The 18,404-nt window shown below is 38.5% G+C and overlaps 1 protein-coding gene and 1 pseudogene across 3 annotated transcripts; both read right to left on the reverse strand.

Moving 5' to 3' along the window:
- Window positions 1–2,721: 2,721 nt before the first annotated feature.
- Window positions 2,722–4,922, reverse strand: LOC104597149 (aspartic proteinase PCS1 pseudogene; annotated as a pseudogene). The gene has a single exon (XR_016082778.1). The product of XR_016082778.1 is annotated as an aspartic proteinase PCS1 pseudogene (transcript).
- Window positions 4,923–13,633: 8,711 nt separating this feature from the next.
- LOC104597148 (Transmembrane amino acid transporter family protein) lies at window positions 13,634–18,131 on the reverse strand. 2 transcript variants are annotated; one of them, XM_088898703.1, is made up of 11 exons: window positions 17,682–18,131; window positions 16,755–17,047; window positions 16,260–16,474; window positions 16,038–16,061; window positions 15,745–15,925; window positions 15,425–15,644; window positions 14,935–15,043; window positions 14,522–14,687; window positions 14,348–14,391; window positions 14,174–14,236; window positions 13,634–14,041 (listed from the first exon to the last, which is right to left on the reverse strand). In XM_088898703.1, the coding sequence occupies exons 1-11, from the start codon at window positions 17,864–17,866 to the stop codon at window positions 13,946–13,948; spliced, it is 1,596 nt and encodes a 531-aa protein (XP_088754829.1). In that variant the 5' UTR covers window positions 17,867–18,131; the 3' UTR covers window positions 13,634–13,945. The 2 variants fall into 2 exon arrangements, with proteins under 2 accessions (XP_088754829.1, XP_088754828.1); XM_088898702.1 differs by having other exon boundaries at window positions 14,935–15,070; window positions 17,682–18,130.
- Between the last annotated feature and the right edge of the window lie 273 nt (window positions 18,132–18,404).

Consider the following 18,404-nt stretch of genomic DNA (forward strand, 5'->3'; position numbering starts at 1 on the left):
TGCGGCTAGATGCTATGTGAGCAAAATTTTTGCTTGCAAGATATTTGGGCTCCAGCTTAAAAAAACACTAAAATTTTTTTGGGTCCTTTTGGTAAAAAAAAATTTATGGTATTTATTTGAATGGTAATCAATCAATTTTATGGTATTTATTTCATGGTAATCTAGGAAGAATTGTATAAATGTTGTTCTCTTCTTTTGTTATTTTGTTATGGAGTTAATGACACTTGACCTTGTGATTAAATTGAGTAACTTAACATGTAGATTATCATAATATTTTAATATATGCTTCAAATTTTGTCATTATAATTTGAATTTTATAAACATTACCTTTTAAATTATTTATTATACACATTCAAATATTAAAATGAAAACAAATGATCAAATCACTTATGTAACTTAATGGTAAAATGAGACAATGACTTTTGTAACTATGAGTGCTTGGGTTCAAATCTCCACATCCTTAAAAATATTTTGGGGTTTATTTCAAGGTAAGTTTGGTTGGCCAACCGACGCTGGTTCATTGGGTCAATTACAGTAGGATAAACCGATAAACTCCTAGACCCTTGAACCGACCTAGGTGGGAGTCGGGCCGGTTCCAAAAATTTGGAATCAGACCCTACCCTATAATAGATTGGATAGGGTTGGTTCAAGGCCAGTTCGAAGTCGATTTCATTCTATTCCAAATAAAACCTATGCATATGCTCACCGCTAAAAGCAATAAGGTAAACATCAAGTAGATTATATACTATTTTAGTATTTTTAGCTAATTGCTGCGTTGGATTTCCAATTGCGTAACAACTCCATCCTCAGCTCATTGGTCTGAAGAAAATATTTGCATTGTAAAAATAGTGGTTCATTCAAGGGCCTATGTCCTAACATCACCGATCATTCCTTTCTAAGTCATAGCTTTTAGCTCATTTAAAGATTTTTCTAGGTCTTATAGTGTAATTTCATTTGTATTTGTGCAATAGTATGCAAATGCAAATGAGCTTAAGTGCATATTCTAGTTTATCTTTGTTTTCAGATTTTTTTTTTCGGTGCACGTGAAGTAAAATAAAACCTTTTTGAGGTGAACCAGAATTTGCACCCTTCTCGTTTGCATTTCCTTGCATTTGTATTAATGGAAATGAACTTGTAATGCAAACAAATGGAGCATAGGAGTTCCATCATTGCACCGTCAAGTATGATCCTCTTCCCCTTTGAAGGGTAGACATCGTCAAGATTTGTGAATTTTCCTTCAAACCAAACAGCCTAATATCATGACAACCTTTTATCTTTCTCTTGGTAAGGGGTGTTTTAATTTTGGCGATTTTACTAACCACCTATGGTGGTGATAACTGGCTTGTTGATGAAGTATCCTTCTGATTTTAACAAAAACTCTATTATCCTTGTCAGGGTGGGGTGGAGGTGGCAATTTGGGGATAGGCTATACCCCATTGCGCAACCCAAGATCATTTACCTAGAAGAAAAAATAATTGCCTTGAATCAAGTCTGCAGGTTGGGCAGGCCTAATCTGAGCCCGACCAAAGCTTTATTCGAAGGTTGGGCTGCAATTCTCAGGTTTGGGCCTGTGCCTTAACCTGAACTCTTGGGTTTATCAAAAGTTGGGCTTGAATGGAGGCCTTAGAAATAGTCCAAGCCCACCCAGCCTTTTACATCATATCCCTCTATGTAAACGTCCACCAATGTGAGTTTTTCTTACACCGTCGGTCCCAAATTTAGAAAAAAAAGGGTTGCATTCTGTTTGATTGATAGTTAGTACTAGAACTTTTGCCAGATTCTTCATGAACATGAATTCTAATTTGTATTTTAATGTTTATCCTTAAGTGTTAAGAAATGATTTAAGTATCAATAGTTTAATAGTGGATATGGCTTTTAATAAAATGGATTGGCGAAACATGATTTAATAAACACCCCCATATAGTTAGGATAAGGCATGGATGATGATGATGGTATATGATTAATTATTCCATCCCATGCAGACATGTAAATACATGTTATTTATGTAAACGTTTTTTTTTCTACCTATGTAAACGCATTTATCAATATGTAATGTTATATTGTTATTTGTATTTATATATATTTTTCTTTTTTTATTTTTTTAATAATGGATATGACTTTAAATAAAACATATTAACAAAACAGGATTCATGTAACTGACCTCATAATAATAATAATAATAATAATAATAATAGATTGGGCTTCGATTATTTATTTATTATCTAAAAAAGCTTGAATTGGTAAGTTGCAATTGTGACATTGAGTTGGTAGAGTTTGTGGGTTGGGTCTGGTTCGGACAAGGTGTACCAATCCCAAGTCGACTATTAATTGGTTCCAAGATTTGACATAATTATAACTGGCATCTATTATCAATGATAGAAACAATTTAGAATTTCATTTTAGATAATTAAACCTTAATAAAACTAATAATAAATATGCTTTATATGTTCATAGAGTCATAAAACAGGTTTTTTTTTTCTATTAAAACAAAATTATCTTATATACCCTTTAAGAAAATCTCAGAAGAATTCTTATATATTATTAACTATATAATCAATTCAGATTTCGGGGAATAACATGTTGGTCCCGACCCAATTATTAATCAGGACAAAGCTACGGGACCAGAACCCACGCAATCAATTCGATCGGTTCGGTTTTGTCAAGTGGACCCGAACCTCGGGTCTTGATCCGAAATAGTTGTTTCTAGCAATTCAACCAATATTCAAGAAATTGACGTGGGTTTTAATTGATAAAATAATGGACAAAAAAATCCCTTGATTAAAAAAAGAAACAGAAGAATCATGTAAATCAAGTACCATTCGACCGGTATTTGATTTGCTCAAAAACAAAAAAAAAATCATTCCACTGATCTTGATTTTTGGCAATCAAACAGAACACAGTGAATAATAAAAAAAAATTGATTGTAACGTAAGAAAATCGTAAATCGTGATAGCCAAACTGTCCGATCGATGGGCCACCTCTGATATTCCCACGTTAACGGAAGAGGTGGACTATTACCAAAAAAAGAAAACGGAAGAGGTGGACCATGGATTGGACAGCGTGGATCAATAAGCAGAGGTGCCCTTTTCTCTCGGTGTCATTGCGGTACGATGATCCCGAAGCTATATCTACGGAATCGGCTGCATACATAACGCGCCCCACAAGCGTCCAACTCATTGCTTCCGTGCATTGGGAATATCTCCTCATCACAAGCACGGGAGATGATCCCAATGCACGGAGGGGATGGACTGTGGGGCGCGCTCTGTAAGCAGCCCATCTTACCATATCCTTGTCACAGAAACTAAGAACCCTGACCCAACTTTTGACCAGCCAGATCACACCTGACTGGAGCCAATCCCACCCTTGATTTTTGCAGATCAAATTCCAGCCACACGTTTTGTTGGTGGTGATGCCCGATAACATACGCCTCTCTCCCCAAGCGATCCGAGTTCGCAAAAGTGAAACAGTAGATGGCATCACTACCTCTTACCTCCCCCGGAACCCGATACAACAAGGGATCTCCCGATACGGTCATCTCGGCTCCCCGAAACATCAAGCTCACCGTCGGTAATGGTGGCAGACTCCACTGATTCAACGGAACCCGGTAACATAAATCCATCGCATCTTGGAAAACGAAGTCTGGATCCTCCAAAACCCTCAAAACTCCTCTTGTCTGCTGCAAGAACTCGTTCTTCAATGCCGTGTAAGCGGGTTCAAGTAGGAATGTGAACTGAGTGCCGGAGTCAAGCATGGTCTGACCGGCGCCTGTGTGGTCCGGCACGAACACCGACTTGGCTAGCGGAAGTACCTTTGTAGAAACCCTAATCCCCTCGAGTTGAATTGTGTAGGCGACTCGGTCGAAATAAGGTAACGGGGTTGATATTTGGATGAGCGGAGTGTAGTTTAACGGGCCGAGCCAGGGGATACTCGCTTCTCCCAGCAGTAGTATGCCAAAGGAATCGCGATTCGAGATGCAGTAAGAGAATTTTAGGAAACCCATCTGAGAAACAAAGGAAAGAGAGCCTCGATTCATACCCATTAACCCTGTAGTCTTGGAGTCCTCTTCCGAGATGCTACTGTAGCTGGAGTCCATGCAGCCGAAGATGGTAGCAGGTGTGGCCGAGCTCCCGATGTGGAATGTATCATATGCGAGGTTCCCTTCGCAGGACGACATGTCTGCGTAAGAGAGCGTGGCATGGCATAGCTTCTTTGGGTCGCACGAGACAGGTATAGTAAAGTCTCTGGTTCGAGTCGTGCAGATGGGAGAAGTACAGGGGATTGGAGAATAGGAAGAGGAGCCAAGTGGATCAAATGTTGTATACAGGCTTGGGGATTTTTTACAGTGAAGCCAGGAAAGCTCGCTTCCGGTGTCGATTACCATTGTAACGTCTTGTGGAGGAGTCCCGACTGTGAGAGAGACTGTTAAGCTGACGTTATGGTGGAAGTAGACCTTGTTCGGGGGTTTTGGGACGGCCCAAGCTGGGATTACCTGGGTTTTTAGAGGTAAAATGACTGCATTATTATTAGAAGAAAAGCAGAAATGGAACTGAATACAAAGAAGGAAGATTAGAAAAGGCGCCATGGAACAGGAACTTTTTTTAGTACAATATGTAGGAATGGATTGAAGAATTTGGTGAACTTTGAGGAACGTAGGTGTGAGTTTCAGAACAAGAAGTGAAGACATTAGAAAATACCCAGCTGTGCCCTGCAACTTGGAGTGGTGAGTTTCAGTGATGTGTATATGCTGGAATTTATATTTTTCCAATTTTCCTCTCTGGTAGTGGTGGTGTAGTGGGGAAAAAAGAAGGCAGACACCGAGTCGTCTGTACTGTCTCTCACTGTCTATATATTTATATGGTATTTTTTTTTGTTAGGATATTTATAAATTTTTTTTGGTAACTAGTTTTTGTTAGAATATTTACATAGTAATTGGAGATTGATATTTTATACAAAAAAATACTATTTTGTGTTGTTAAATAAAAAATAACCAAATTTCCCTTTTTCTTTGCTATAAACCAGATAGCCCAACTCTGGGGGCGTTTGGCAAATCTCTTTGTATGGTCTTTTGGTCTTTGCAAAGTTTGAAAGCTCAAAGACGAGAAACTAGAAAAACGTACCCTAAAAATCTCATGTAAACCCAAAATGGCCAAAAGTCCCAAAGCTTAAAATAAAGCCTTTTGTCTTTATGCACATAAAATCATTCAATTAGCATATTTATAGATCATCACGGTATACAAGAATACATACCGAATGGTCTAGATCTTTAAAAATAATACCCTGAAAGCTCATTACATGATACATCTTTCCACATCTAGGCTAAAGACTTACCAAATTGCCCTTATATTAATTTGATTCTTAAAGGATAAATTATTTGAACCTCCCCTCTCATTTTAGACAACACTTTAATCTCTGAGAAACCTACCTAACATTATTTGATAAACTATACAAATTGACCCTTTATATGTAGATGGATGAATGTTGAATTGCAAAGTTATTCTTATATGTCCATTTAGACATAATAATGATGATGACGACATAGACACAACAATGATGACAATAATCATCTAAGCCATGTTTCAATTATATGGGGTCAACTACGTAAATTCTACTTTTTTATCATTTTGTACCATATTCACAGGTACTTATAAATCAATTTTCCTAACTATTAGGTGTGATATATTATATATGATCGTCTATGCATGTAACAACAAATAATAATAATAATAATAATAAAAATAACGAAAAAATATCATAAACTTGGTAAGGGACAAGAGAGAAAGGGGTATTGATTTATATTTTTGTACTTTTTCAATCAATGGGTCTTTCAATATTCTTATCCTTAGGTAAAACTAAGTTCTTTTTTTTCTGTTTAAAAATATGACATCATAATTTTCCATTAACATCTTAATATAAAATATCAAATTAATGGAAGGAATCAGTTTGTATAATTTGTTTAAATTGTGGAATGAGGTTTTTGGAATGGCCAAGGTTAAAAGAGGTTCAAGCAATGACTAGAAACTACAGGCTACAGAAGAGGTTTAAATAATTTACCCAAACAGAACTTCTTTCCCTTTTCAAGAAATCTGGTCGGTTGCTATAATTATGATAATGACTGACATGCCCTATTCGAAAGGTGGGATTCACAGCAACCATGAGGATAAAATGGGAAAGTACTATCTATTATTAAAATACGGCAGTCCTCCACTCCACTAGAGCACTACTTTGTACAAATTGACAGAAGCTTACTGCCCATAATTGGCCCTGGCCATTCATCGGAGATTTGATATATTTTTATTTTTTATATATAAAAACAACACCTTCAAAATTTAATTGAATGTAGCAACGAATAAATTAATGAAACATTTTGGACAAACACGGAGAAGAGAATCGACGGTGTCTTTGTCTACGTTCCAATTTTAGAGAAATCTGTCAATCAGAATTCAGAAGCAAGACGATTTTGTATGACCGAAAAGGGATCGGGTGTGGGTCATTGTTTTGGTAGTCGGATGTCACCCTCACCCATTACTACTCTCCAGAAGACAAAATTTTGTTGTTTGTTGTTGTTGTCTCCCCATTGTAATGATATATGTTAGTTAGGAACCTTCTAAACAATCCATTTATTTATGTTAAAATTTGAAACAATCTAAGAAACAACAACCCGAAAAGCTTTCCTTTTGTTTCTTGAGAAGAAATAGGGTTCCATTCATCATCATAAATGCTTGGTGGTAGCCACTTCAACCACCACATGACTACGTGTGAAATTGAGGGAGTGTCAGTGTCCACGTCACCGAATCGTGGGTTTTTGTCCAACATTATTAATGTTAACTTGTTGGTGTTTAGGAGGAATAATGGCGGTCATAATCTTATCTTCTATATATGTAAAGGTTGGAGGAGCTAGGAAACCTTGGGCTCTCTAATGGTGATAGACTAATAGTTATGTTAGAGCTCTGTCAGTCTGATCGAGTCTCAGTAGCAGTGGGGACATGAGTCCTAATTACCTAAACCTTTGTCCGAGACCGACCCAGACAACCCCTCAAGTCCACTGATCACGAAGAATTGTTGAAAAAGATTCAGCCCATGCCCATCAATCAAGTTATAGGAGTGGAGTCCAGGATGCAAGCACTCAAGGATGATTGAATGGTTGCCACCTAGCTAGACAGTCTTGAAAGTTGAAAGAGAAAAATCAGCAATACATAGTCAAACGAAACCCGACCACTCAATCTAGCCACGTTGGCCAATGAGAAGCAAGCAATAGGGTCCATGTCTCAAGTGTTTGTTCCGTCGCTTTGGAACGTAATTATATAAACATTAAGCTAGCTGGATGATGTAGACTTTGAAGCTAGTTGTTTTCCACGTAAATTTTGTTTAATATTATTGTTATGTAGGTTAATTAATTGATGACGTGAGATTAAGAGAAGAAAAGATGCAATGAAAAAAACAAATGAATTGGTTGAAATTAAGCAATCTCCCTTTGGATTTCGACTTAAATTTCGAGGCATCAAGTTGGAGAAAACGATTCCTCGGAATCCATCATATGTATGTCAAAGCGCATAGGTGAGGACTGATCAGGAGGGCACCATGCATTAACGAGTCCTAGCTTCAATTCGCTCATCACACTTTAATTATTACCATGTAAGACGATGGGGGATTCCTAATTTCTGGCTTAAATCCTCACACTCATCAAACGGGATGGTAATTAGAAGATATTTATATGTGCAAATTATTAGATGGTTTGTTATTACACATTACATGGTCATGTATCAAGGATGAAATTCCGTTGGTGTCTTGTCGTTACACAATAACGACTATGTGAAGAAGCAACATATATAGATACAATGCAATGCATCGAATTTCAAAGAGTGACCACTGGCAAGGGAGCTAGTTCGTTCGGTTCATCATTTTTGGCTTTAAATTCTTAGTTACGTTGCTCGTTTGTTCTCCGAGCTCTACGATTGGATGCTCAAAAGGGCCCCGCATTTATTATTGTTCACGAGTCACGACGGTTGATGTGGTTGCCGGAGACAAATAAAATCTTCCCTTTCATTCCACATAAGATGGCCAGATGGGATGAAACAACACATGTAATAAATAAAATCTTCTCGATCGGATTGATTCGGAGGATGATGATAAAGCACAGAGGACAGGTCTTGGTCTTGTAGTGCCAGTGGAGTCGCATCTTAAAACAAACTTTTTTAAGTTTAACAAAAAATTAAATAAATAAAACAAACTAAAATCTTCCACGTGTCAACTTGTGTTAATTTAAAGCTTCAAGCGCTTTTGTGTTGAGTCCGAATAACATAGTAAGCAAACAATTAGCATTAAAGAAATAATTAAATATTCTGACAAATGTATCAAAATTTGTTTTTAATATAACTTAACCCATAAAACAACTGTATCCAAAATTGTGTTACGTTGGAGTCCGGACTGTGTTTGCGTTCCCCTGCCTCTCCACGGCTCAACCTCCTCTATATTGATGATGATGTAACTTAACCCATAAAATTAAACCTCAATGGTCCAAAACTCTAAACTCCCCCACAATATTTAAAATGGGTATAGGAGGACGGTTGTTATGTGCTATTATAGTGGAGAAAAGGGCCAATCCATCTCATTATTAATTATAATAATGATAGTTATCATTGCTATCATAATCGTTACGCCCATCTATATCCAAATTCACATCTGCACCACGCCCCACCGTATATCCCAATCATATATTGCGAACATCTCCCACTGATAATTTCAGGAGATGTTCCCAATGCACATTTGAGATGGCACGTGGGGCACAAATGTGGTCCATCATCTAACCCTTATCCTAATTGTACGGAATTAGAATTCTGTTTTGTTCTTATACCTTTTGCCCCTCTCCCTCGAAAAGAATAGAAATGTATTATACATAACGAGTTATCAGAACAAATAAAAAGAAGAGAAGGGGGAAGAGATGAGGTGTTAAAATTTAAAGAAATAGGATAGAGCATGTACCAAGTTTATAATCTTTGACCGCAAATACCTTACCAAAATGGTCCCAGACAATACTGGCCACTAGACAATATTTCCCATCGCTATTGTGAGAGGCATTAAAATTTATTTTAATATAGCCATATTTTGGAGCATTCCAACTAATTTGTTTCCAAATCTTGCGAGATGTGATAGAGGTACTAAATTTACTCCCATAAAAAATTTCCATAAACATATTGAGAATTGTATCTAAAATTATTAGAATGGGAGTAGTAACCTCATTAAAGGTTTTGGAGTTCCTATTTTTCCAAACAACTCAGAGAACAAAAGCTAGTTTTTCCTTTATGAATAGAATTTTGTTTTCTTTTCTAATGCACATTCTTGTCCACCAATCACTTAGATTTTCATTTTCATTTAGGCCCTCCAAGGGTGTGTTTAACATAAGCCAAACTTACTTTGTGTGATCACAACTTTTAAAAATATGTTTAGTATTGATGAGGGCGGATTTGACCCTCTAGTGAAATTGTGACACCTGGCACTTCATGCAAATCAAGTACAGCCTCTTGACAACTGGGCAGCTCGGGCAGCTCAGCAGAGCTTGCCACTTACAGACAGCTCGGCAGAGCTCGCCACAAGCAGCTTGGCATAGCTTGGGGAGCTCGGTATAGTGAGGGGCAGCTCGGCATAGGCAACTCGCCACTCCGCAGGCAGCCTGACGTCTTATAAAGAGCTCGTCACTTAGGGACAGCTCAGCACTTACAGGTAGTTAGGCATAGGTAGCTCACCACAGGCAGCCTGGCGTCTTACGAAGAGGTCGCCACTTAGGGGCAGCTTGGCACTTACAAGTAGCTCGGCACTTAGGGGTAGCTCGGCGTATCGCAGAAAGATCTCCTGCCTGACAACCGTACCTGACAGATCCAGAGACCTGCACCCATGTCTCTCGCTAGGCGGCACCGTGCCTGCTAGTCCTGAGAGTTGTCCCTTGATTGGCAGGGTGGTACTCTATAGCAGCCGCCTGCACCCGCCACCTCAGCTTTGGTAGTAACGGTTGCAGAAAAGAGACAGAAGCGGTTACGCCTTACTTGACAGAGGTTGTTACGCCTGATTTGACAGGACACCACTATATAAGGACTCCGACCCCCAAAGACAAAGGGGAGAGAATGAAAAAATGAATGTAATCCCTGCTCTCTAGTTCTTTCATTTCTCCCCAAGCTCCCTAAAATCAGAATGCTAACTTAGGCATCGGAGAGTCCCCGTCGGGAAAATAACCCTGGGTTCTCTGATTCAGTTCTCGCAGGTTCCTCAGCTCCTGCCGCCTACAAAGAAGAGGAAAAGATGGAGTTCTCACAGGTCCCTCAGCTCCCGCCGCCTATAAAGGAGAGGAGATCACTTCATGCAGAGGGCAATCGGGTTGTGCTACACCAGGGAGCTCCACCATCCCCTGAGTTATAAGCCGCCTTGGGAGCAGGTTAAATGACAAGTCCACCCTGGTAGCTCGTCACCAAGTAGCTCACCACTAGGGAGCTCGTCACACTCACCAGGTAGCTCACCACTAGGGAGCTTGTCACACTCACCAGGTAGCTCATCACCAGAGAGCTCGTCACCAGGGAGCTCGTCACCAGGGAGCTCGTCACCAGGGAGCTCACCACCAGGGAGCTCGTCACCAGGTAGCTCACCACCAGGGAGCTCGTCACTAGGTAGCTCATCACCAGGGAGCTCGTCACCAAGTAGCTCACCACCAGGCAGTTCGCCACCAGGGAGCTCCATCATCCTCTTGAGTCACAAGCCACCTGAAAGCAGGTCAAATGATGAGGTACTTAGCCAAAAAAATTAATACATCACAAAAATTGGTACGTGACTAGAAACGGTTACATCAAGTATCTTTCTCATCAAGTATCTTTCTCAAACCCACAGAAATTACAAGAGCCATCAATATTGAATCCTCTTTTTCTCAAATGGCTTGTACTAGGTAGTCTATTATCAAAAAGAAAAAAAATAGAAATAATTTAATCTTTAGAGGGCATTTCAAGTTCCAAATGTTATTAAACCAATTAAAGTTGTCAATTGGGTTTGAAATAGAGGAACATTTAAGCAAATAAGTTGTTTTTTATTGAGAAGGTCCCCTTAGGATTACACCTCTAAAATGTTCTTTCCTCCATGTAGTTAGGGCTATGTGAATAGTTTAAATGTCTTGCCAAACATTTTCAAAGATCTTAGCTTTAATTTTGTCCTCCTTCCAACAATCCCTCTCAAAATCTATCATTTCTGATACTTTAATATTATTATTTGTGATATTTTCATGGTTCAAAGTTTCAGTTAGAGGTTTGTCATATACCCAATTATCCAACCAGAAATTAATAGTACTTTCCATCACCCACTTGCCAACAAGCTCCCATTTTAATAAGATCTCTAGCAAGGAGGATGCCTCTCCAAGCCCAAGAGATTCCCTTTTTTTAATTTTGGTGTTCAAAAAGTTTTTCCTTTTCAAATATTTACTCTTAATAACTTTCACCCATAAATTATTTTCCTCATTCAATATCCTCCACCCTAACTTAGCCAAATTGGCCTTATTGACCCAACGAAGTCTTCTTATTCCCATACTGCCCCACCTTTTGGGAGTACAGGTTTTTTCCCAATTCATCAAGTGGAGAACTTTCTTACCATTAGTATTGTTCCAAAGAAAATCTCTTTGAATTTTATCCAACTCATTTATAGCGTTTTTAGGGATTTTAAATAAACTTATTATTTATTGAGGCATCATGTTTGTTGTTGAATTGATGAGGATTAATCTACCCGTAGTTGATAGAAAATGTTTTTTTCCAATTTGCCAATTTATTCATTATTTTCTCTTTGATATGAGTAAATGTGTTCTTTGTAACTCTTCCTGTGATAATGGGATCCCGTTGTATCATCTCATGCCAATTAATTCATCATTTTCACCTATCATGTTAGACTTCAAATGACCCCTCTATTTAATTCTAGGCGACTTCCTCTTCAATGTCTCCCCTGTTATAAATTATCAAACCAAGGTAATAGAAAAAGTCTCAATAATTAATTTATCTCTTAGTCTCTAATCCTAAATATACCCTGATTTATTCTATTATTATTATTATTATTAAGTTTACATGCCATACATTCTGTTTTAATCATACTTATTATTTTAGGCAATATTGTAATTTCTCTTGAATTGTCAAAAAAAAGACCTTAATCATTTATTGCAAAACTTTATGATAATGATTAAATTAATTATAATGTGGAGACTTAATCATGGATGAGAGATTGCAATATTGCCTAGTTCAATCCATGCTTTAGTCTGAACCATACCCACAGACAAATGGGTGGATATTGTGGCGTGGATTAAAGCCAAGTGATTTATAGTATTTCCATAACCCATAGTACCAAATGCCTCCTAGGTTAGCCAAGATGGTGGAATTTACTCCCAGTGCATTGGGTAATTATACCACGTCATCAGTGCAATTTGGCAAGTAGTTGTTTCAGGTAGGTGTAAGTGGTCTCTTTTACTATTTATTGTCATTCACGGGAGATGTTCTCATTATGCGGCTGTGTTAGGTATTGTTATGGCTCACATGAATGTGGCTAGCATTTTGTGGTCAACAAATATTCTAATCTTTCTCTCTCTCTCAAGCTACACAACAGGGCATAGCCCATCCCTCCCTCATCCCCTGACCCCCAGTCCTGGTGGCGACAGAATTTAATCCCAGGTCATCAATTGAGCCACCATCAGTTAGGTCACATGTTTGTTTTTGCATGGCCCACAGGAGAGATGTTCCCAATACACCATTGGGATGTACTTCGAGTATGTGTGGGGCACACTATGTGGGGAGCCAATCTGAGCTCTATGCTGCAAGTATGTCCCACAGTATATCCTCATCGTGCATTGGGAACATAGGAGAGATATTCCCAATGCACTGTTAGGATGTGCTTAGGAGTTTATATCTCCACCCCACAATTAGATACATCTTCTGATGATACTATCAGAACTGATGATGTCATCATCGAGAGATATTCTCAATACACGGTGGAGATGTACTGTGAGGCGGAGATGTAAACTCCGTGCTTAAAACATGAGTGGGGACCGGGGAGCCAATCCGAGCTCTGTGCTGCGACTTTTGCGCTGCTTTAACCGAAACGCTTCCAAGAAGCAACCTACCATAGGTTTGCTGGAAAGTGGATTTTTGAACTCATGTGAACCTATTTCCGGGCATCATGGCTCATGCGGTTGTCCAAAAGCCCACAAAAAAAGTAAAATACAAATACATAAAAAATACAAAATACAAGATACAACGTTTGTTTGTAATTCAAATGTTCACTCTTTTCTGGCAATTCTCATGGTTATCCTGTTCCTGCAATTCTCATTATATATATATATATATAATTCGTACGTCCACTCCCTTGCACGACGTTTATGGGGAGATGTTCCCGATGCGCAGCAGCTGTAGTGTTGCGCTTTTTTAGGGAAGTCCTCAATTGTGTAGCCTTCTGCTAATAAGTCCTCAATTGTATATGCTGCAACTTAACACTTGAGAGTGGAAAATTTCTAGGTCGTTTTCTCTGAATCACTCGTGCGCAAGAGCGCGAGACATAAGCCTTGAAAAGAGAAGTATTTAATTTATAACTGCCGTTCAAAAGTTAGGCCAATGTTGAAGTACAAACAATGGAAAAAGAAGTCTCAAAGGATTAATTGGATGAATAATTTGTACTGTACACACTAAGGTAGGTTCACTTGGAACTCTATGGATTAAGCTTCTGCATATTCTGCATAAAGAACTAACAACTATTACTCTTCAGTATTCTGGTGTTCATTTGAAGAAATACATTTTAGAAGGCTTCTCTACTACACTCATCCTTGATTTCTCTCCACTGAATGTGTGTCCTTGAATTGTTGCCTTTTCCGTTGATGACAGAATTTTCAGGCAATTTAATGTGTGGTAAGCTAGCTCTCTCTCCCCTTGTTTTAATGTCACTTTGGTTAAGCCATGTTATCAGCTATTTTTCTGATTGCTGAATATGTTCCACTGCAAGAACATGCTACTCCGACTGTAATAATAAAAATGCAAACCGCAATCTGAAAGAGAAACCAGAAGCAAAGGAATTATTAGGAAGGTATTTCACATTAGCACCTTAAGATGATGGTGATGATGGTGATGATGTTGATAGGAAGTATCACAGAGAGGTTATATATGTAGGTTCCTTTTACCTGAAACCTATTCAATCTGCCGCGCAAGATTCTGAGGTAGCATGCACATGGAAAGATAAGAGCCTGCCATACGACATCAATTCAAAACTCGAATCAATTTGCTGTTTTTCATTTCATTTCATGTGTTATAACTCAACATACATATTAAAAGGGCATCTGCGGAGTGAAACTTACTACAAGCATTGTAAGAAAAGACCCAATAAATGCCAACATGAAACCTGCAATTTCGATTGATAAAAGCAGTGTAACTTGGTGGCTGTTCTACTTTTTGGTGGTCAGGTAAGAAACAAGCCCATGAAAAGATTAGCAACTATACAGAACATTAATTTAAGTAGAGTGAGAACTTACCAAAGAAAGGAACTGCCAGTGCCACATACAATGTTGAGAGTACTAAAGCTGTTCTGATAACTATTGAGGCACAATGAGTTCTTAGCTTAGCTGAAGGCAAGAGTTCCTCCAGACTCAATGCAACTGGAGTCATCGTCAGGGCATACTTTGATAGAGGGTTCACTGCCTGAAACACAATAAACTCATTTAAGAAGAAAAACAGAAAAAGGACAAACATAAAGAAAATATCATCATATCAAAAATTGCATGACGCGACGGTTGATGGTTCAGTGCTAACGTAACACAATTTCTAACCTCACAGATTCAACCTGAAAGTAACTATAGGTGCAGAGCTCGTATGGTTATCAAGGTCAAATACATATGAATTTGGGAGAGCACAAAAATTGTTACATTGGATTTCTTGATTATCATACCGTTGTCCATGCTGCAACCTTGGAGGCAACAAAATTCTGAGGCAAGTTTAGAGTGAACTGAGACTCCATGGATTCACCAAACATCAGAAAGCCACATACTGCTACTCCACTGTATAGGAAAAAGCATATAACGAAACTGCAATTTAAGAACAATAGCATCGGCTTGAGGAACATATATAGTACCATAGTAACAAAGAAACTGTGCTAATGGAAACAAGCAAAACCATGGAAAAGAAGAACCGCAAGTACTGGAGACTGCCATGCGTGTGATGAAAATTTATGATCATTAATTAGCATGATATCCATAAAAAACAGGTTGGATACGGCGGGGGGGGGGGGGGGGTTGATTGTTCTTCTTCACCATTCTGAATTAATGTCATTGCAAATGAATAAATGGAACTTCGTTAAATAAACGTTCCAAAAAAACAACATTGCCAGCTTAAGTATTCTTAAACAAAATATGGAAATCACAAATCTAGTAGTTGATTACCTGGCCATTAGAACTGATGAAAACTGTGATGGGTTCTTCATGGAAGAGTAAATATTTGGAAAAACTGAGTGCCCGGCATAGCAAAAACCACATATCCCAATTGCAACAGGAAGGTTTACAAGGTCCAAAGCAGTCCCACTTGGATGAAACCCAACTTTGTCCACAGCCCCCACCCATAACAAGCAAAGCACCAAAAGTAGTGTTGAAATTACTCCTCCAGCTGAAACAGAAACTCTCTGGAATGAGTAAGTTTAGCTCAGATTAATCTAGTAGTAGAAATGAATTCCTAGATGCTAAAAAGAACATGACCAGTGAAGGACCTGAAAGGTATGAGAGCAAACTTAGGTCCCGAAGCCAAACAGTTGGAAGAACAAGGATGGTCATTGCGATGGCGAAAATGTGATGACAATCCAAATAAATCCCAGCAAAACTCATTTCGACATTTGGAAACAAGGACGACAAATTATCACTCATTAGAGTAATGTATTCCACGCTACAGACCTTCATAAATTGTATTGGACTCTTTAGTCCACGTTAAAGACAGGGCATTCCACATTTACAGTTTAACAAGGAACTGAACAAGAAAGAGTACAGATGGAAGCCTTCCACTTACATATAGCTCAATGTAAAGGATTATCTGCAAGAGAAACAGATTCAGGTGTCAACGTTGTTTTCCATAGAATATATTTAGTTCTGCTTCTAATCATGCAAATTTCAACAATTGAAGGCAGAGATGAAAGGAAGATTCAGATATTATACATATATGTAACTTGATATATACATTTATACAAAGAGATTTGTATATTCAGGAAGTAGCAATTGATGATGAACTTACAGCTATGACTGAGCGACCATATACCCCAAAGGCAGCTTGCCCAATATCGGGGTAAGTTTTGAGTCCAGGAGAGCTCTCTAAACATGTCTTCAACAGAATTCCAGTGTAGCATGAGATGACACCAAATACAAAGAGAACCAAGAGGGTTACCCACCCTCCTTCTTTGACTGCAAAAGGAGTTGAAAGGAGTCCCACCCCACATAGGATGTTGACACCTGTAGAAAGAAGAAAGGATCGTCTAAATACCGTTCAGGAAATTGAAAATGGGATACATAAGGAAATATGTGTACGCAGCTGCAATTTTGAAGTGTTAAACCTTGTGTATTTAACCCATTAATTCCCACTGCTTATTCTGTTTTAAATGATAGACTGGCCTTCTCCCAAGCCAACCCCACTCCCTCTGATGCTTTAACTATACCCATAGTTCTAAGCATGCACAAATGGAACGTAATGCAGAAAATATTAATAATAAAGAGTTGCTTGATGATAAATTACCATTTAAGACTGATTGAGCATATGAACACTCTCGGGATTGCGGTAATTCTAGGTAGGAATACCTTGGGGAAGAAGCTACAGAATGCCTTGGATGGAAGGACGCAGGAGGTACCTCATCTCTGTCCCAGAATGTAGGGTCAAAGAGAGGTTTACTCAGTGGTGAACCAGAATCTGAATGATGTTTCTTGAATAGTGAAGAAGACAAGAAAGAGCTGCTAATTCCTGTAAAACTCCCGCCTATGAAACCAACGTTGGAAGGGGTCACACAGCTCGTATACATGTCCATCGACTGCCTGAACATGTCCAACAGACACAGACATAAAGATGTATCCAGAAACCAGAATAAAGAACAAAAGCAATAGAAAAAGAAAAAAAATAATAATGATAATTTCCAGATATTCATCTTAGTTCCTTTTAGGCTCAATTTGGAAGGAGTAGAAATACATACAAAATTAGAAGGCTTTGCACTCCACATATTTGTATTCGTACTCCTTCCAAACTGAGCCTATTAGGTTTTACCATTCCTCCCCAGAGAAGGTTATAATTACAATTTGTTCGAGGGACTGCCCATGACACCTTCCTTAACCAAGAAGCTATGATATGTATTAAGAAGAGTCAAGAGTCTACAATGGTATCTACAAAGAATTGATGATTTCAAGTTCGGAACCCCCATGACTGCATATGAAAGTTGTTGAACTTGTCTGTTCAAATAAAATTTGAACACAAGGACTTTGTGGTGAAACTGGCCACATGGAAAGATGGTGCATGGCATTCTAAACCAAGAATCCCATGCATGTTGGCTAAGCACTAAAGCTGGTCTCTACCAAAATCCAATAATCCATAGAACACAGTACGTGCACTGTGTCATATAGGGTCCGTCACACGTACGTGGGAGGGACAAGAGAGAGAGAGAGAGAGAGAGGAGACCTGTAACTTTGAGGCCAGGAGGTGGTGTAAGAATCGATTGCAAAATCCGAGGGTCTCGGCGAGGAAATAGTGCTATCAGATTCATAACCATCTTGGCCCTCTTCAATTGTTTCGGCTTGATTTTCTTCATCGTCCGTCTGGAAGTCCAATCCTCGATCCATGCCGAATTCTTCCTCCGGCTTCATTTCCTCCTCACTCCTCAATTCCAATCAATAACAAATTAACAATGCCCGCCAAGCCAAGCTGTCTCTCTCTGAACTACAAACAGCCGACTTGCTGTTAAGGTTTTGGTTTCCAGGTTCGAAAAAGCTGTGAATCCTTCTAAAAAGAAATTTAGAAAAAAAAAAGAGTGAGAGAAATTAAAGAAGAGGAATAATAATGTATAAGTATAAGAATCCTTAGAAGAGCCGTTTGATATTTGATCACTCTTCACCATTCTCAAACTTATCGGATTCGAAAACGTGAATGTCGCTCAATTCACTAAATAAAGTTGGGGATTGCTGGTAATATCGTTGAATTCGCGGTGAGCCGCTAAATTAATTGGTGGACTGGGCACTGCTCCTAAATCTTATTAGCTTAATAATAATAGGGATTTTCAATTGGACAACACAACGTAACTACGTGAGTTTATTAAGGTTGAATATTTTTTTCTATTTTCTTCATGTTTTGGGTATATTATAGAGAGCCCTTGTAATATGGATTATTGATAAATACCCCCAAACT

Source organism: Nelumbo nucifera, chromosome 2 (genome assembly GCF_055504915.1).
Source record: "Nelumbo nucifera cultivar China Antique chromosome 2, China Antique-T2T, whole genome shotgun sequence".
In the NCBI taxonomy this organism is placed as follows: domain Eukaryota; kingdom Viridiplantae; phylum Streptophyta; class Magnoliopsida; order Proteales; family Nelumbonaceae; genus Nelumbo; species Nelumbo nucifera.

Bases quoted from the DNA above. Each gene is read 5' to 3' on its own strand.
- LOC104597148 (XM_088898702.1), bottom strand. From the start codon at position 17,866: ATGAAGCCGGAGGAAGAATTCGGCATGGATCGAGGATTGGACTTCCAG. The intron at 16,062-16,259 runs GTAAGTTCATCA...TTTCTCTTGCAG, and splicing joins ATGGTCGCTCAGTCATAGCT to ATAATCCTTTACATTGAGCT. The intron at 15,926-16,037 runs GTAAGTGGAAGG...CAATTTATGAAG, and splicing joins TCCTTTACATTGAGCTATAT to GTCTGTAGCGTGGAATACAT.